Source organism: Polypterus senegalus, chromosome 12 (assembly GCF_016835505.1).
Source record: "Polypterus senegalus isolate Bchr_013 chromosome 12, ASM1683550v1, whole genome shotgun sequence".
In the NCBI taxonomy this organism is placed as follows: domain Eukaryota; kingdom Metazoa; phylum Chordata; class Cladistia; order Polypteriformes; family Polypteridae; genus Polypterus; species Polypterus senegalus.
The window spans coordinates 143,365,490-143,386,262 of record NC_053165.1 but is presented as its reverse complement, the minus strand read 5'-3'; the positions used below and the strand labels follow the sequence as shown (position 1 = coordinate 143,386,262).

The 20,773-nt window shown below is 41.9% G+C and overlaps 1 protein-coding gene across 4 annotated transcripts in view; it reads left to right on the top strand.

Moving 5' to 3' along the window:
• stra6 (signaling receptor and transporter of retinol STRA6) overlaps positions 1-20,773 on the top strand; it is a 116,177-nt gene that overhangs the window by 72,780 nt on the left and 22,624 nt on the right. For all 4 annotated transcript variants that reach the window (XM_039773696.1, XM_039773699.1, XM_039773698.1 and 1 more), the window contains 5 exons: positions 705-830; positions 9,180-9,244; positions 11,754-11,830; positions 15,442-15,503; positions 18,431-18,593. In XM_039773696.1, coding sequence (XP_039629630.1) covers positions 705-830; positions 9,180-9,244; positions 11,754-11,830; positions 15,442-15,503; positions 18,431-18,593 — 493 coding nt within the window. The remainder of the gene's footprint in view (positions 1-704; positions 831-9,179; positions 9,245-11,753; positions 11,831-15,441; positions 15,504-18,430; positions 18,594-20,773) is intronic.

Genomic DNA, 20,773 nt, shown 5'->3' with positions numbered 1-20,773 from the left:
GACACCAGGGACGTTAATTATATGTGTCTAGAAAAAGCCATCCTTGAGAAAATGTGCAATGGCAGCTAGTCCACCACAAATGAAAGTGACATCCTGTCAGCAGAGTTGCTGAATGCACAAAATTGGCCACTAATAATTTTTGTCAGTTCAGTTCCTGCTTTAGAGTCGTTGTGTTACCTTAACCAAGCTAGTTAATCAGTCTGTAAAAAATGGTGTAAACAGTTTTAACATATCCAGGCCTTGTAAGTCATTTTGCAAAACGGACATCGGTCAAGTACCTGAGAGTCTGAGTGGCATGCTGGACATGCAGGTGTCAGAGCCTGTCATGCGTTTGATGGATGGAAACATTAGTAAGAAAGAGCAGGGAGAGTCAGGTTGGACAATAAAGAAGACCAGCATGAAACAGCCCTGTTGTCTGCCTGGTCATCATAACTTGTCACTTGCCTGAGATGCCCCATTTGCACCCCATCTTCATCTAGTCCTGCCTTCAAGACCCCAATCTGCATCGAAATTGGATTTTCTTTTATGACATCTCCTGTATCTTTTGTGATCATGCACTCTATGAAAGGCACCATATAACAAAAGCATTGATGTAATGAAGGTCACTTTTTTTGGCCTTCATCTATTTTTACGTTGCCTGTCCAATGTGTTCCACTAAAGTCACAGCCTCTTCTTTTTCACCTTTTGATTTTTATCTTTTCTAGATTTATAAATATCACTCACTGCTCAGCAGCTTTCCCCAGATGGGATGCCTTGCTTTCCTCAGTTTTCAGTATCCTCTGCTGCTCTTCAAGAACTTCAACACGGAGAGCCAAACAAATGCAAGTGAGGTAAGAATACCCATAGTGAACATAGTCACAAGCCAGGCCGACGTGCTTGGAGTGCTTTAACCATTTGTCTGGCCACATGTATTCCATTGTCTCCTGCTGCTACATTCTAATACTGTGCCTTGCTGGATCCCCCTTAAGTAATTTTCTTTGTTATTAACTGTTTGCCATAAAGCCTATTAAGAGAGAGTATCAGTATCCAAGAATGTGACACCTTGCAAGGAACCCTAAGTCTCAAATCAACAATATCAACCCTTAGCTAGAGAGGCACAAGGGAGCTCCTGGGAGTAGGACAAGTAGGTCCCACCAAATACTACATTCCCTCTTATTCACTGAATGATTTTCATAGGTTCTCCTCCAAGGTGTGGATCCGTGGGTGTCCACCAGCATTCCTCGTGATAGAGAGTTTATACAGGTGGAACCATTGACCATTTGTATGGGTGAAAGGAATATGTGAAGTGATGTTCTTAGGTTTCCCACACTTTCAAATGGTGCTTGCATGAACATCAAGCCCCTGGAAAATAAATACAAGACCTAAACACTTGATCCCTCATATGATACCATTTGGAGCAGGGTGAAAGAGTCTCTCTGTCCGCAGCTGGCATTGGTCCCGTTTAGCAGAGAGTATAGTAGCATAGGCTCTGAAGGCGTGCAGTTGGCCGATTCGTGGAGTGATCAACACAAGGCTAAATGAGACAAGCTCATGAGTTAGCTGGACTCACATCTTAGTTTCTATTAAACTCTTTATTATTATTCAGTATATAGTGCCATATCAGCTTTATTTGCACTGGGACTCCCAGCAAAAACTTTCTGGGAATGCTCCGGTATGGCTTGCCTCACAATGTCTTTCATAACCGCTTACTCCATGTTTTCCCACACTGTCTGAAACAAAGACGGGCTTATTGGCCACTAATCTGCAGGGCCTCATTCAGTATGGCCTCAGGTCAAGCTGCTTTGTGCCACTCGTTATGGAGGACAATTAAAAACAGAGAATTGAGTGTTTAGGATTTTCCCGGCTTTCCTATTTCCTAATTGGCTGTTCTCCCGGTGATGGGAATCCAAAGAGTTGTTAGGGAAGAACCTAAAACCATCAGACATTTGCAAGCATTTACTTTATTAACATAGTGCCTTATATAAAAGGACATATTCTAAAAAAAACTGTAGATAAAAACTCTGTGGAAATTATTAAGGAAGGAAGGGCAGGGATAACAAACTCCAGACATCTTAGAGACACCAGCAACCAACTGGAGGTATACAAGGAACAGACCACTGGGAGAAGACCAAGGGGCAGAACTAGCATGTGCTGGGCACAATGGACAGACCAGATTCCTTGATTGTCCTGGAGGGAGTTGGTTATTCACCAGGAATGTCTGCAGAAAGTAGGTGGGGAGAGAGGAGCCCTGATGAGCCTAGTTTAGTGAGTCGCTGTGGTGAATCTCATCAGGAAAAATGATGATGGTGACTGCATATTTCTGTCCTTTCTATTATTATTATTATTATTATTTGTCAGTCATTTTCCAACCCACTATATCCTAAGACAGGGTCACAGGGGTCTGCTTAACCAATCCCAGCCAGCACAGGGCGCAGGGCAGGAACATATTATTATTATTATTATTTTTATAGCTTGAAAAAGTTTTATCTACTTATTGGGGTGGCATAATAGTGTTGTGGTTAGTACTGCTGCCTACAGACCTCCTGGGTTTGACTCCCACACTTAGCTGTCATCCATGTGGACTTAAAGTGGGGTTCCCCAGGTACTCCAGCCTTCCTCCCACATCCCCAACACAAGCTGTTTAATTTAAAGAAGTGCTCCACCCAAAAATATTTTTTTACTTGTTTCTTACCCCATGTATTTTGTAGTGATGTCCAAGAAAAAAAATAATCTCTTATGTTTTTAAAAAAATGGAGAGAGAAAAAAAGTTTATGATATAATAGAACCCAATGGTGACCAATTCTATACAATTGTAAACACTGTGAAAAACATCCATGCAAAAAAAATCTCATGTTACTCATGTCACATAATTCACATATCAATTTTCCGGTCGTATATTCAAAACATGCAAAACACATGCATTTTCACTAAAATATTGTTAAATAGTTGCCTCTGGAATAATCGGAATTCTGGAACTGAAGGCAAGACTCTTGACCAATGAGTGGGGGGTTAAGTAACATATTTAACAAAAACATACATTTTTGGTGGAGTACTCTTCCAACTGTTAATTCCAAATAGACCCTGTGTGGGTATGTGTGTGAGTGGGCGTGATGTCTCCTGCCTTGTACCTAGTGCTGCTGGAATGGTCTTAACTGGATTAAGGAGGTTGGAATATGTTATGCTGTATATTTGTTTCATTTCTATTACTATTATTATTACATATTTATTATTATATTTTTATTTCTTCTTATTATTGTGCTGTTTATTAATTATTATTTACTTATTGGAGTGACACAGTGGTGTAGTGGTTGCCTCATAGCTCTATCAGCCTCTATCAGTCTTTGCCAGTGTGGGTTATGAGTGTGGTAGATGGAGTGCTAATTCTAAGCTGGCCCTAGTGAGAGTGTGTCCGTGTTTGTGCCCAGAACTAGCATCCTGCCTTCTGCCCACTGCTGTTGGGATAAACTGTGGCTTTTCTGATTCTGAATAAGGTTAAACAGCTTTGAGAATGTGTGTTGTGTTATTTTCTTTTCTTTATGAAATACCATTTCTTGCCGTTGACTACAAAAATGCCTGTATGAAAGAGAGAGACAGGCAAGACACATATAAAGAGTTGGATAGCCGATGGGATTCCCACTTATCGCTAGGTGTTCGGCCACAAAAACTCCAAAAGTGAACAAGCAAGTAAGTCACATCACTGGCCTGTCACAGCTGCCTTTGAACTCTGTTGGTCCCAAAATGAGCAGTGACTTCCTGCTTGGCAGCTCTTTTATTGACTGAACTGGAAGGGGTGGAGTCGGAGAGGGAACTAGAGGTGTGGTGGTTAGGCCTCTTCAGCCAGGGCTCATATTTGCCTCAGGATTACTCCTAGGAATTGCACCTAAAGTCTGGCTAGCAGCAGAATTAGTCCTACCCCAGAGGAAGACGTGAGAAGTAGGTATAATGTGTGCTACACCCACTCCCAACAAAGAGTAGGAGTCCACATTTCAGAATGAACGACATCACAATTTCACAACACCCTCAGCTACAAAAGGCACTCATGAAGGCGTTTTGTAGTTTCCTTGGAAGTCATGTTAGTGCTTTAATAATTTTCTGATACCAAATTATGGTAACGTTTCAGCACAAAAATAATAATGATAGCAACAATAATAATAATATTCAAAGTAGTAGGAAAAGAAGAAAAGCATATGCACCTTATTGTTGCCACTTAACAATAACATCAAGAATAGTTCTGTAATGAGCACTGAGATGGAATGACTAAGACATACACATACACATCGAATGAGAGTAAAGCCCAATTAGGGGGCACACTTAGTTAACAATGAATGATCCACAGCCATACTTTCAGAAGAATCACTCTACCCGTTGTTAAGGCCATGGGAAAGAGCTTGTAAATAGCAGCACTGTTTTTGAAACCATACTCTCTCTTCCAGTGTTCCCAATCATCTTCCAGAGTCCTCATCCCCACTTAATCTTCTCTATCTTCTCCGAGGCTCTATTTATCTAATGCCCCAGGAGTCTCTGCCTGCCTTCTGGAATCTTCCCAGTCTTGTGAATGTTCTAGAGCAGGGGTGTCAAACTCCAGTCCTGTAGGGCCACAGTGGCTGCAGGTTTTCATTCTTACCATCTTAATTAGTAACCAGTTTTTGCTGCTGATTACTTCTTTTAATTAACTTGACTCAGGCCCCATAGTTGTTTCTTTTTCCTTAACTAGCAGCCAAACAATAATGAAACACAAAACAAGCCATCACATGACCAGCTCCCCTGTGCCCATCACACAATATCTGAAATAAAAGAGAGGTGATGGTCTTGGTGAGGTTGATTTCTCGTGTCCCCAAAACATTTTGACGGTGCTGTTAAAAAAGAACAGAAAAGCAATAGCTTTTGAAATGTGTACTGTGGCAGAATGAGAGCAGCAACAAGCCATGGGATTAAATAACGGGTTTAATTAATAGCAAGAATTGGCTTCTCATTAAGAAAGTGATTGGATTGAAATTGGTTGGAGTTTGAAGCCCCAGTTTAGCTGGTCATCTGTTATCTCATTTCACATCTCATTTCTGCTTGGCTGTCATTTAATGAAGAAAAGAATCGATTCAGAGGGCTGAACTCTTCTAACAGGGCAAATACCTACGGGAAGCAGAAAGGAGGAGGACTCGCTCTCTATGTGAATACAAGGTGGTGCAACCCTGTAAATGTTAAAATCTCCACTTTCTGCCGAGACATCGAACTGTTGGCCGTAAGCCTGCGTCCCAGAGAGTTTGGACACGTCATTGATGTTATTGTTTGCGTCCCCCCTCGCGCGGATGTGGAGATAGCGGGTGACATCATCCACGCCGCTGTAGCTAAACTACAAACACAGCACCCCGAGGTCTGTGAAATAATCTGGAGATTTTAGCCATGTGGCTGCTTTCCCAAGCGCCACCCCGCTGCCTGTGCTTGGGAAAGCAGATCATAACCTGCTTCTGCTTCAGCCTCACTACAAACCAAGAGTGAAGGTGCTACCTACTACCACACGCTCATTCAGGAAGTGGTCCCCTGAGGAAGAGCAGGCACTGAGGGACTGCTTTGGAACTACGGACTGGGATATCCTGCAGGAGTCACATAGTGAGAACATTGAGGAGGTTGTTGACTGCACTACTGACTACATCAACTTCTGTATGGACATTGTAGTTCTAGTAAGAACAGTACGCTGCTATGCTAACAACAAGTCATGGATTAGAAGTGACATCAAGGGCCTTTTGAACCAGAAGAAAAGGGCTTTTAAATGCAGTGATCAGCATGAGCTCAAGCGCGTGCAGAAGGAACTCCGAGTCCAGCTCAGGGCGGTGAAGGAGCAGTACAGGAGAAAACTGGAGCAGAAGTTGCAGAATAACAGCATGAAGGAAGTATGGGATGGGATGAAGATCATCACTGGCTGCAGTTCGAAGCGGGGTGCCACCATCAAGAGAGACGTGGAGAAAGCAAACCTGATGAACAATTTCTTTAATAGGTTTGACCATCCTAACCCACTCTCACCTCGGAGTACTGCATCCTCCACCCATCCTTCCATAGGAGAGAGTTTTCCCCCACCCACAATTACAGCAGCCCATGTAATCAGAGAGCTGAGGAGACTTTGTGCCAGCAAAGCAGCAGGTCTAGATGGAGTATCGCCACAACTGCTGAAGGCCTGTGTATTGGAGCTGGGGAGTCCTCTACAGCGTATCTTCAACCTATGCCTGGAAGAGGGGAGAGTCCTGAGGCTTTGGAAAACATCTTGCATCACCCCAATCTCAAAGGTATCACTTCCTGATGAGCTGAATGACTTCAGGCCTATCGCCCTGACGTCACATGTAATGAAGACCATGGAGCAGCTGCTGCTTCGCCACCTGAGGTCACAGGTCCACCACGCCCACTCGACCCTCTGCAGTTCGCATATCGGGAGAAGGTGGGAGTGGAGGATGCCATCATCTATATGCTACACCAATCCCTCTTCCACTTGGACAGAGGCAGTGGTGCTCCTGTGGGACAAGCTGACAGAGATGGAAGTAGTTTCACACCTCGTGGCATGGATCGTGGACTATCTTACAGACAGACCTCAGTATGTACGTCTCGGGAACTGCAGGTCTGACATTGTGATCAACAGCACAGGAGCGCCGCAGGGGACTGTACTTTCTCTGGTCCTGTTCAGCCTATATACATCGGACTTCCAATACGACTCGCAGTCCTGCCATGTGCAAAGGTTCGCTGGCGACACAGCTATCGTGGGCTGCATCAGGAGTGGGCAGGAGGAGAAGTATAGGAACCTAATAAAGGACTTTGTTAAATGGTGCAACTCAAACCACCTACAACTGAACACCAGCAAAACCAAGGAGCTAGTGGTGGATTTTAGGAGGCCTAGGCCCCTCATGGACCCCATGATCATCGGAGGTGACTGTGTGCAGAGGGTGCAGGCCCCTGTGAGGTTTGTGGAATGCAGAGCCCACTGTACCTGTATGATATTTCGCTGTCAATCATCCATCCAGCCCCACCTATCTTTAGGGTAATGTGTTGGCTGCAACAGGGCAATTTGCATCCTTGACCAGCTGTGTGCCGATACTGTGATTATACTTGTGATATATATATATGTGTGCTCATCCAGAATTGGGGCAATCACCTTTATGTGTGTGCCATCAATCAAGGAAAAACAGAGACTTGCATTAATGCAGCTTGCCTTAACATAACCTGACATGGAAATGTATTGATCTGCATATTAACTCACACTTTGAGAAATGGTTGGTTGTGACATACCTAAATCATCGCTTTTGCACATGGCCAAAAATGTTATATTACCCGTACTGAAAACTCATGGCTTCTCCATGTAGAAGGAGTGATCTGTAACAAATATTATTCCATTTCTATCAAAACAATATCTTTTTAGGAGTTCATTGTTGTCCAGCATTTCCAAAACATTGTGTGCCAATCTTCTGCCAGCTACGAGCGAGTTAGGCCAGCTCAAGAGCTCTCCTAAATCCCGGTGAAGTTAAGCAGTAGCTTCCTAAATTAGGAAAAATGATGAAATGTTTTTACTTTTACTCTTAAGATTATTCCAAGTTTGTATCACTCTGAGATTTTTGAGCCAGTTAGGACCCTTTTCCTACTCTGAGATGCCTGATAAATGTGGTCACCGGTGTTTGCTTAGATCCCTGTGGGCTGGAGGAGGTAGTCACATAAGTAGTTAGTGTTGCACTTAAGTCTTTCCTTGCTTTACCCTTCAGATCAGACACTGTAATTAAAAACACACAAGGATAGTATGTGATTAGGTTGAAATTTCATTTACAGGGTAAACTGCAATGTTACAGAGCACATAGTGAAAGGCACTATATCAAATGACGATCACCTAGCTGAAATGTGTATAATGGGCTCTACATCCTTGCAGATTTAAACTGGGTCATTTTAATTGTGATGTTCACTCCAGCATTGTGCCACCTTACTATAACCTCCTGAATTTGTTGTGTGGCACGGAGTGTTGCAAATACTGCAGCCTGGACTGTCTCGTGTGTTACCTCATAATGAGAGGTGGGATGTGAGTGGGTGCTGTTGCCTCCGTCATCCTTTAATGTCCCGCCATTGCCATACCTCTCTTATCTTGCATTAATGAAGCTCATTATGCCTCAAACACATTCCTCCTTTTTCTCAGCTCTTCTGTGACAGCTTGCCTCGTTTTTTGCCTATCTTGCCAGCCTGTAACTGCTCGCCATCTGCCCGTCGGTGGCAGCCCTGCTGGTGTATTTGCTGTTTTTAGATTTACACTTTCAATGTTGTACAAGCACACAGCAGGGATAGCAGCGGCATTGGGCTTATTTACAACGGCTAGTAGCACCAAGCTAAGAAATGGAAACACAAATGCAAGAGTATGTTTACAAAAAACGATATGGTGGAAAGTCACGCTTGTAGGCATGACACAGGCTTTCATGTAGCTAATGTGAAATCCACTCAGGGAGTTTCTGTGATTTTAGATGATGAATTTAATGAGCAGCCAATTACCTGGAGTCTAAACTAACATTTGGGCACAGTGCAGCAGGTAATGTCATCTGCACTGACCCGATGCATTCACTATGGGTGGAGAGAAGACATGGGGAATTCAAGGGACACCCCTGGTGAATCTGACCTGTGTCCATGTTGTCCACCACCAATACCTGATCTTTTTGAATCATCCATGCACTCATTCATCTTATAATGAGTTAAGGTGTCAGCACTGGTGAATTCCTTTCTTTTTCGTGGTGGCAATGAAGCACAGTGGATGTGAGACTCAGACACAACCTGCCTCTGTGAGGACCACAACATACTTTAGGGAGCTTCAGTGGATGACTAGTAAGCAAATTAAATACATTCCTGTATTTTTAAACCTCCTGACAGTTAACATTTACTTTTATGAGGCTTACTGTCACGGTAGCCTTGTTATGTGCCACAATCAAGCTTGTCTACAGCATGGTTAAGGCCATCTAGAAGACACTGCACATGTTTTATCACTTAAGGGAGACTTTGGGGCTGGGGCAATGATGAGCCAATAAATTGGCAAATTTGGACTCAGGAGTGCCTCTGGACTTCCTAACGATTTGAGTATATGAGCTCGATAACTTAAAGGAGGTGGGTGTCAGACCCTTCATGACTTTACTGGCATGGCCGATGCTACAGACAGTACATCCATATTCCTCAAAGTCCTTCTGTCTCTCTTCTCCTAGGACCTCAAGAGCAGCTACTACAAGGACTATGTGCGTAAAATCCTGAGGAAGCCCGTCAAAAGCAGGTAGGGTAGAGACATCCTGTATATATGTGTCCACATGTCTTCAATGTGCTGGATGTGTACATGTGTCTGCGGATGTGTGTGTGTAAAAACATTGTATGTATGAAGATGTGCGTCTAGATAAACTGTGTTTAGATGCTTGTGAGGATACTACCAAGTGTAGAGATGTTTGCATGAGTTTGTGTGTCAATTTCCATGTTGCTCTGATGTTTATGCCTCTGTAAAGCTGTGTGTGTCCATGCATGTTTTCATGTCTGTAGATATGTGTGAACAGATTAACTTTTTTTTAATAATCTATGTTTATAAATTTGTAAATATCCTGAGTGTATCTTGTGTATAGTTGAAGTGTGTTCGGTGTGAGTGCATATAAAATACTGCATGGATCTACGGAAAGGTAGATGCAAGCTTCACAGCTACCCATACATTAAACTCAAAATCATGCGTACATTTCTATTGTTGGTAGAAGAGTTGACATACAAACTCAAGTACTGAGTCATTTGGAAAGCACCTCCTTAATTTAAGTGTCTCTGTCATTTCTGCTGTTATGCCTTTGGTTGGCTCCCTAAGAATGACAACAAAACAGAACTCGGTCAGACTTGTGCTGCTCCTCAGTCTCTTTCTACAATACAATCTAAATTCATGTACTGCTGATCTATGAACTAACATGCTGGTTGTGAATATGGGATTGGTGTGGAAAGAAGACGTGCAGAAGTGCAACATGTTATCATCTACAAAAAAGTCAGACAGCATGTTCTGTGGTCGGGTTGCTTAATGTGGCCTTATTAGTAAAAAAGATGACTTGGTGAGCTCAGGGACCACCTGGCACATGCTCATGGACCACACTCACAACTTCTAGGTAGATAAGCGATGAGCTTTCATTTAGCTGTGTGTGTGTCTGTTTCCATGCATGTGTGTGTTTGTGATGCTTTTGTGATCCTGTTCCTGTATGTAGCCATATTTTAATATAGAGGTGGAAGAGTGTGTGTTTGTAGCTGATCTGCACAGGTAATAAAGTGACCCAACAGTATTTTCCACATACTAAATCCATCCTGGAAACACCTGCCAGTCTGAGAGTTGTCATTGACTATTAAATTCACAAGTTGTGTCATGATGCCAGTTAAGGTCCACTATGACTTACTTAGTTCATGCTTCCTGCAGACATGTTCTTCAATGCCTAGTTATTAATTGTGACCCAGACATTTGCGCAATAGACATATGAGCAAAATAGCGCCGATTAAAACGCGGCGTCAGAATCACGCTGACAAAATCGCGAAAGTTTCATTAAATATTAAAAAAATTAAATATAATACTAGTTTAAAGCATATATAATAATGTTTATTTTAGAAGTCAATATTATGAGACGCGGCATGCCATCAGCTCAGCACGCAGATAGTCCTTAAGATCACGCCCTGCATATGTAGGAAGAATTGCAGCAAGACGTCTTGATAGTTGAGCGTATTTAGACTTGCTGGTTGCCTGACTGCTGGTAATTCCGCTTTGTATATGACGCGTTATGCCAACCCTCGACTGAGTTATTTGTTCACGACATGCCATCAGCACGGCACGCGGACAGTCCTTAAAATCACGCCCTGCATTTGTAGGAAGAATTGCAGCAAGACATCTTGATAGTTGAGCATATTTAGACTTTCTGGCTGCCTGACTGCTGGTAATTCTGCTTTGTATACGATGCGTTATGCCAACCCTCGAACTGAGTTATTTGTTCGTGGCATGCCATCAGGAGTTATAACAGTTATAACCTAGCACATGTGTACATAATGCGCACGTACGCATCCCACTCTCTTGGCCTCTCGCGCGATTTTGTCGTGGCGATTTTGTCGGCGCACATTTGTCGAAAACCAGTTAACGGGTTTGTCGGCACTCATTTGTCCGTCGCGGTTTTGTCGGCACTCATATGTCTATCGTGCTTTTGTCGGTGAACCGTTATTAATATGGTAAAGCAAGGCAGGGCTAAATTCTTCTAGCAATGGGTGATTGACACAAGGAAGAAGCTACAGTTCTTCACACTTGGAAGGTTGAGAAAGTGCCGGCTAATTTCTGTTCATCAAGGGAAGTGGATCCTACCCAGGATGTCTCAGTTCATTACAAAGACTTTTAACCCACACCATTGTGCTCAGCAGCTTGCTTTTAATGTGGAATCCCACATGGAAGTCTTTCTACTTTCTAATCAGTTAGGGCTACCTACTTGGTCATTTTTTTTACATTATGTGATTTTGGAATGAAAGAAGCAAAGCTTCTGGGAGCGATGCCTCCAAAGGGTGGTCAATAAGGCTACTGAGATGACCTCACTAGTGTCTTGAGAAGTATTTGCTATGTACGGATATGTCTCTTGGTTGGCTTGTATAGATACATTATTACTCTTAGACTTGCTTTCAATACAATCCAGGTGATGTTCTATTAATTTGTTGGCCCTTTACCACAGCCAACTGGATGAGAACAAATGCCAAAAGCTCCCACAATGTCATCACCAACTCTCTTTGTTTTTTTGTCCCAGTTTGAGCCCAGAAACTCCTAATTTGCAGTCAAGACTCAAAACACTTCTGAGTGGGTACATCTACAAGCCTGAGGATGGTAGGTCCCTCGCTTCTTGACTTACTTGACTTCTTCCTCACCTTGTTCCCTAATGCTTTACTCTCCTCTTCTTTATTTCCATCTAATGATTCTCCTGCTATTAAAGCTTAGCGGAGTGGACACCGGTGCCCATTGCTGTGGATGGAGGGGATAATAGGAACTTCAGGGACCTGACATTCCACTGTTGTAGACACTTAATTTAGTATGAGAATGGCTTAGTGTTAAGGGTTAGCAGACCTTTCTAAAGAGACCTTGACAAGTCTATATGGCCACCTTCTACATTTTGAGAGGGGCAGTTCCCATGGAGGTTTTGGAGAGAAGATGACTGTGGCTTTATTCTTTATGTATGAAAGACAACAGTGCATTCATTTTCCATGAAGGAAACCCTGAATCTTTAACAAGTCTTGGGGTGAATGTTTTTAAAGATGGAATTGATTCAACAGTTTTCCAACCACTCAACCGCTGTAATAGAGTAACACATGAAAAAGATTAGAGACCCCGAGTACTGATATCTGTTCATTTTCCCAGGGCAAGAAATGTTATGAGGATTTGGAATTCGCCATATAATTTTTTTCCCTATTTTTACTTTTCTCAAAATTTTGAGAGTTTGCCCGTTTCTACAAAAGACAACAGAGAATTATCAAAGAATAACTGCAGGACAGGTCGGCTAATATAATGAACTAGCTGTGTAAGCCCGTGCTGTAAAAAGCTCTGGGTCTTAGAAACTATTGAAATCCTCAGGAATAAAATTGAAATGTAGAGATGTCAAGTAATTGAAAGGAACTACTCTGGGCGTCTTTTTCCCTGGAGGATTCATTTTGCTGACGTGCTCGCCTCACTTGTGCATTAGAGACGGGAGGAAAAGTAAAAGGGATACCGTTTTGCCGATGTTAGTGGCTAAAAAACTTTGTCTTTCCTATGAGCTTTTTGATTTGCTGACATGCTGGCCTCGCTTGTGTTATTAGCGGCTAAGCGAGTTTTCTGTTTCCTCGGAGGTGAAGCCCTTACCCCAACTCCACCTCTCACTTCCAGGCCAGATAGACACACACACTTCCACTTGTAGACATTTATATATAAGATACCCCCCTCCAAGGAGACTGTATTCCTACTATGGATCAGCTCCACCAGGCCTCATGTAAACTATACAGTGGTACAGGATGGTCTCTAATGGACGGAGGACACCAAACAGGTCAAACTTTATTTTACTGTGGAAGGAAGTTGTAGGGGTGAGGGAGTCATGATACCAAAACACTGAAGAAGACAAGAAATCTTTCATTACAAGACCTGATGGTATCCATGGAGTTACTAACCGACTTGTCTAGAAAAACTGGAAGAGGTGCTTATGACCGTGGGCGACATAGTGGGGGGAAAGGGGTAATGATTACACAGGGCCCACTTTGTGAGGAGCACTTGAAGCCTGGAATGAAAAGTTTGTTTTCAAGAGGAAGGGTCCACAGAGACTGCTTATGTTTAGGGCCCTAACACCCCAGCTTATGACACTATTAGGGACCACTTACCCCATTGTCTGTGTGTGGAACCCATTGCTCCATTGTACTGACAAGGGACACTGTGCTGTAAATATGACACTATCCTATGGATGAGATCTAAAATATGAAGGTCCTGACACACTGTAGTCATTACAGAGCCTTAGGCATCTTTCAAGAGGAGTAGGGTTTAACACAGTGTCTGTGCTGTCAAACAATAGACCTTAAAACCAAGGCCCTGACTCTCTATAGGGTGTTTCCAAGGTGTCCTGGCTAAACTGCCCATCATGGCCCCCTAATCAATGTGAGTGCCACAGTTCTGTGTGATTCCAGGCTCTCTGCAATGAATGAAGGAAGGTAACTTTAGTCCTTCATAACTTTCAGTAATGACCCCAAACCTCCTGTGTCTGCCAACTGCTAGAATATTCAGGCTAATCCCCTTTATGGCTCACATTCCTGCTTCACGCTGATATAAAAATTAATGAAATACTGAAATTTGTGCCTGCCTGCATCACACTCAAAGTGAACAATATACAACACAAAATGATATTAAATTTAATAAGAATAAATCCTTCCATTCATGTACCTCATTTAATTAGTCAATTACTGAAGTGTCCTTTTGCTTCTTGAAAAGATATTCCCACAATGAAAATAAGCAGTGCGTCCCAGAATGTTATTTCCCTTATGCAAAGAAGTACTTTTTCTTTTCGATCCCTTTCCACCTACATCCTTTTTACTAAATGAACTTAAGAATCACATTGCCAAACACTCTGAGAGGTGTTTTAATGAGTTCAAAATCATTTTTTATGTCTGCCCAGGACTTCAGACTTTGCATTTCATTAGCTTGTTATTGTAAGTCATGCCTTTTGACTTCAGCCTTTCCACAGCTTCTTTTCGGTCTGCAGATTCTCGTACGGCTTTGTCAGACATGCAGCCTATCAATGAAAGCTGCAGTGATGTTTTGGATTGTTTGAATAGAAACGGCGCACAGGCGGAAAACTAAGAGCCCACACTTGAGCGGTGGATGACTCGTTATTATATAGCGCCCCACTGAAGAAGAATGAACAGCCACAGTGCAGAAAAGAGTCCTTCTGCCACAACATTTTCCGAGCTATAAATTCCTGTAAATACCTCTTTGACCAAGTGCTGCTTACGTCCATGTTGAAAATAAATGTAGATTACAGATTATACAGTACTCAACATGTTGCCAATTAAACATTAGAACATTTACAAACAAGGGGAGATTTGATAGTTGACTTGTGCAGATAGCTAGCAGCTACCCAGTGCCTCAAATGAGCCTGTAAGCCTGTCCCAAAGATGTTATCCAAGCGTCCCCAAATTCAAAACTGTGATGGAAACGGCATGTCCCTCCACTTTCTATAGCAAAGTCTTCTGGATATAAAACTGTTGAAGGACCATGAAACACCCTTCTCTTCTTTACCTCTCCTAGCTTTCCTCTAAAGCTGACTCTTTATGTGTTGAAACTGTTTTCCTGTTGATAGCTGAATGTTAAACTGATGCACTGGATTTATTTTAGCGATGCTTGTTATTTAGCAGATAACTAAAACTCAGTAGGAGTGCTTGTCACTTGCATTATTGGACTCGAGAAAGTATGGGCATACAAACGAGAAACAGAGCTCAGCTCAGTGGGCTGTTTTCTCTGACTATGTTACATGATGATGTAAAAATATTGGCTTTGTTTTTACCTCCTTCACTTTACTGCCAAGCTGCCTGTAGTCCATCCTATTGTGAAATCAACACATTTCTCATCTTTATTGGCCTGTTAATAGCTCCTCTTTTTATATTTTTCTAATTTTTCTGTCATTTTACCATTTTCTTACTTAGCCTTCCTTCTATGAAGAGCACCATATAAAATAACTAAACTGTTTGTGTGTGGGTCAGTGGTTAGTGGTGCTGCCTCACAGCTTCAGATCCCTTTGTTTAAACCCCACACTAGTTGCTCTCTGGGTCTCAAAGTGTCCCCTCATGTGTCATTCAGTTTAGGTTGTGCCCTCTGATAGAGAGTTGGTTATGGCGCTGCACCTAAATCTACCCACTTAAGTCCTATAATAATTAAAAGATGTGCTATCTGAAAACCTTTAATTTTTGTATCTTTTTCTATCTCAGATTTTCGATTTCCTCTGAAAGTGGCCATTTCTTCAGTTGTGGCTTTTGTCACTGTTTATCAGGTAATCAGAATATTGTATCTATTGATCAGTGCAATATTTATGACTTTAACCCCAAAAAGGAGGAAAAACTATCAAAACTCTGACCACATAAAACTTTTATTTATTTGTTTATTTATTTATTTATTCAAAAACAAAATTTAGCAAGTAAACTCCAAAAATTCAAATTACAAAAAGAAAAAAAAATGCAACATCAGAATGAAAACCGCATATAATTAAATATTACCAAGTCAAAAATCTGCACTCCAACATATAAAACCAAAACTCAGAAATCGCAACAAAATGAAACCTAAATGATCAAACGAAAGATAACACTTTAAAAAGACACGGAAGAGTAGAAAAACATTGTTAGAAAGTTGAAGCAGGGGCTTCCCAGGTGAAACAGTGGCTGCCTAAAGTTTATATATTTTAGCCCTCTGTTACTCTTATGGTCATGTCATATTAGACGACTTTTCCAGCGATTTTCAGTCGTAGCCTTTGTTAATCTTACCGAGTCTGAGGCAGTTGGCTCTTGTGAAGTCTAATCACACCATCTGACATGTCCAGAGTCTCAGCCCAACTAGTCCATTACTCACAGCGACAGGTTCGATTTTGTCTTTAGTCGTAAGGGCGGGCTCTGAGTACATGAGAGCTGACAGCCAATGCAGCAATGAGGAATAAGGTACAAAAGGTGTTTAGACCTCAAAATAGGGTGGCACAATGGCCAGATTTTGCATCCCAGGTCTTCCCTGCATGTTCTCCCCATGTCTGCATGGGTTTCTTACGGGTGCCCTGGTTTTCTCCCTCTGTCCAAAGACATGCAGGTTAGGCTATTTGGTGACAGTAAATTGGCCATATTGTGTGTTTGCCTTGCGATAGACTGGCGCCCTGTCAAGGGTTTGATCCTGCCTTGCACCCTGTGCCAGCTGGGATAGGCTCCAGCCAAAAAAATCACACCTTGACCTGGATTAATTGAGTTAGAAAATGACATGACAACAGAAGGGATAAAAGAAAAAAAAATGGGCAGAGATTATGGCTGAACCCGCGTACCTGTTAACCCTTCATACAGCACAGGCAGCACGGTACTGGCAGTCACAAAAAGGGGTGAGTATGACTGTGCTGAAAGTTTGTCACTTACCGTATATACTCATGTTTAAGTTCTCCCACGGATAAGTCGGTCGTATAAGTCGATTGCGGAAAACTCACGCTATTGGTCCAAGAGATTATGATATGCTAACTCCCACCTGAGAGAGTAACCATGGAGCACACTGTCTTTTTTTTCTATGTATTGTGCCTACGTGACCACACGGTAATACCCAAACAATTTCAAAGCGACGTTTGCACTGTTTTGTGTTTATTGTATTTCACACCCTCATAGACCTTTATCGTAAGAGCATCCCTCATCTACGATGGAGCGTTGCGATCAGAACAAAATATCGAGCTGGTTATAAATTAAACGTCGTAGAAGTAGCAAAAGAAATTGGTTACTGTACTGCTGCAACAAAATTAGATGTGTCTGAGAAACCGGTGCGAGATTGGAGGAGGCAAAATGTAAAAAAAAAAAAAATTAAGTGTCGTGTTTTTGAACGGGTGTTTAAGTCAGGGTCTGATTTTATGATTAATATTTTGGGTTTCAAGACCCAACTTATGCGTGAATATATACAGTAGTCGCTAGATTTGATATGCCCAATGGTTTTCAGCCATTTAAATTGACATGCTTCAGCAACAAGATCAGTAAATGCAGTCGGCAAGTGCAACAGACCCAACGACTAAACGTTGTGTAATTTGACATTGGCTTAGCTAAACTAATTGAGGTATCTAATGGTTGCTACATAATCAGTGGTCTCACACCCTAATTCACCAATTACCTTAATCTACTCTATATATATAAAATCCTAAGCCTAAAAGTGCAATGATTTTGTGCAACAATTTTATGTCACGTTTTTTGTCACGCTTTAAATCGGGCTTATTTTTAAAAATACATATATATATATTTGGTATAATTCTTTTCAGAATTTATCAAAATTTAATGTGATGTTGTTAGATTTTCAGATTCTTATTCCGTTTTTAAATTATAAACTAAAAAATATCAAGAACTCACGTCCCACAAGACAAGACTTTGTGCCAAAAGATTTAACCACACCAGGGGCTGGAAATAAAAAAGGCAAAGAGTAGGACAGCTGCTGTACAGGCTTTGAAATGTTCGAAGTGCAGCGCGAGGTGCAGATCACGCGGCACAGCAGCAACAGCAACCCAGCAGCTGATCAAGCAAAGAGGAGGTAAAAAAAAACTGTATTTGTTTCCCATTGTATCACCGTTTAAGAGGAGGTTTCGGAGGAGCAACTGTGTCTCCTTGAGGTGCATTCAGCCCCCTTCTTCACAGTAGCAAAGACGTGAAGTGGCTGGCACATAATGGTGAGCAAAGCGAGAAGAAGGCAACCCCCTTGTAACTTAATAAAAAATGAACAGAGTAGAATTATTAAACAAATACTGAGAACTATCAAAAACTTAATTAACAATGCAACACCCTAAACTGATTACTTTACAGAATAGGAGCCATGACCGTGTGAACAACATTTTTTTATGTGGGTTTATTTACAAAGTTGTTTGATCAGCCCAGCTCTAGCATTAATTCTCAACGCATACTTGTGACAATTTGAAACTACCAGTTTTAACGTTTTTTAAACAGGTCCCAAAATTAATTTCAGCATCACTTTGGGGTTTTATGTGAAAATGGAATCCAATGACTACATTTATTTTTTGTTTCAGTGCGTTTTTATTTATGTTAGTGATTTTATGTCCTCCCATAGCATAATTTCTTGTTAGTTATTTGTTAACGGTTTTGTTGGCAGTGAAGCAGTTTATGGATTATCACATGGGTGAGGTCCTGAGCTGATGGAAGGTCTCAGGTGAAGTGACTGCAGAGGCTAACTGTGTTTTACTGGCATTAGGTGGCACTTCTCCTGGTGGTGCAGGTGGTCCCTGTCTTACAGAAGATGCGAGCCGGAGTAAAGGAGGACATTGTCTACCTTCTCGCTGGCTTTGGCGTCGTCCTGTCAGAGAGCAAGGCTGAGGTGGTGGAGCTGGTGCGCTATTACTTCTGGGTGGTGGAAGGTGAGTGAGCCTCCTCTTCTGTCTTGGTCACTTCTCGGCAGACTGACTAATGAATATGTACTGCTCTCACACAAAGATGAGTCCACGTGTTCACTGCAGATCTGACAGTTTAAGAAGGACTGAGATTAAAATTAGGGCTTCATGGGCTGATCTGTCAGAATGAGTCTGAGCAGCTGTGTCTCCCACTTTGTGCTGCTGTACTCTTCTACTGAAATTTACCATGTGCCACTTGTGGCTTCATTTAGTTTATGTGAAGCCGAGTGCCTCATGGTTAAGTTCGCTGTGAAAGATGCTATATATAACAAGACTGAAGAAGAGCACAGAAGAAAGGTAATTTCAAGGTAAAAAGATCCAAAGATATATTGATGGAGTGGCACATACAGTGCTGTAAAAACGCATTTGCCCCCTTCCTGATTGTGTCTATTTTTGCTTAATCATAACAGTTGATCAGGGTTTGGTTTGGGCCAGAGCCTATTCCAGCTGGCATTGGGTGCATGTTGGTTTGCCTGCCTAAGGAAAAGTCATCTCTGATGGAGGATTGCAGGAATCACTGGGTAGGGGGCCCTTTCATCAGATTGGCTGGCCCAGCACCAACTCAGCTGTGGAATGGCCAATAGGGGGAGGCAGCTTGATGGCCAAGGTCTCCAGGACTCTGAACCAATCCAAATCATATTATGTAATATTATCATCTGTTGAATTCTGCTCTGTACTTGTACTATTTCTATTGCTATTATATCGTATTGAGGATTACTTGTGTTCTTATTCTGTGTATTGTATTGTATTGACATCCACTGCATGCCCAACCTACTTGAAAAGGGGTCTCTCTTTGAACTGCCTTTCCCAAGGTTTCTTCCACTTTTTCCCCACAAGGGTTTTTTGGGAGTTTTTCCTTGTCTTCTTGGAGAGTCAAGGCAGGGCCTGTCAAAAGCCCATTGCAGCACTTCTTGCGTGATTTTGGGCTATACAGAAATAAATTGTATTGTATTGCTTCTGATCTCCAAACAAATTTAGTATAGGACAATACACAGTTTTAAAATGACCATTTAAAATAATGAAAGTAAAGGGTTTACCAACACTGTTATCACCAATATGAAAAAATATTTGCCCTCTTAGTCACTCAATCAACCAAAGAATCAAATTTAAATGATAGTGGGTTAAACTACACTAGATACACTCAAGGATGACAGCTGCCAGTCCAACTGAATTGAAACATCTCTTACATGAATTGAAATTGAAACTGAATTGAAACATCGAACCTTTCCAGCAATGAAAAGTTGACAAAGAGGTCTCAACAAGCAGCAGGCCATGGCTCAATCTAAAGAAATGCCAGACGTCCTGAGAACAAAAAAGTTAATGAAATATATCAGTCAGGAAAGGTTTACGAAACAATCTCTAAAACCCTGGGACTGCAGCAAACCATCATGAGAACCATCATCTCAAAGTGGAGAAAACTTGGAACAGTGGCAAGTCTGACTAGGAATGGCAGGTCTAGAAAAACTACATGATTCAGGAAGACACGGAAAAACCCAGATAAACATCTAAGGTCTCTTCAGGCATTAATAAATCCACCATTAGAAAGATATTGGTCAAAATGGCATCCATGGGAGAGTTTCAAGGTGAAAACCACTGCTAAACAAGAGGGACATAAAGGCTGGTCTAACATTTGCCATGAAACACCATGAAACAACTTCTGGGATAATTTTCTTTGGACTGATCAGTCAAAGTGGAACATTTTGGAAGACATGGGACCTGTCAAACTTGGTGTGAAGCCAACACATCTTTGCACAACAAGAACATCATGCCCACAGTCAAACATGGTGGCAGCAGTGTGATAATGTGGGTGTGCTTTGCTGCTTCAGGGCCAGAGTGACTTGCCATCATTGAAGGAAGTATGAATTCGGCTCTCTACCAGACAATACTGAAGGAGAATGGCCGTTAATCAGTCCATGACCTGAAGCTCATATGTAGTTGGGCTGTAGAGCAGGACAGCAATCCAAAGTACAAGAGAAAGTCCACCGCTGAAAGGCTGAAAAAAAAACAAAAAAATGTATGTTTTGGAGTGGCCTAGTCAAAGGCCTGCCTTGAACCCCATTGAGATGTTTCAGCAGGACCTTTAAGTGGGCAGTTCATAGTCAAACTTTCTCCAATGGAACTGAATTAAAACAATTCTGTAGGAAGAG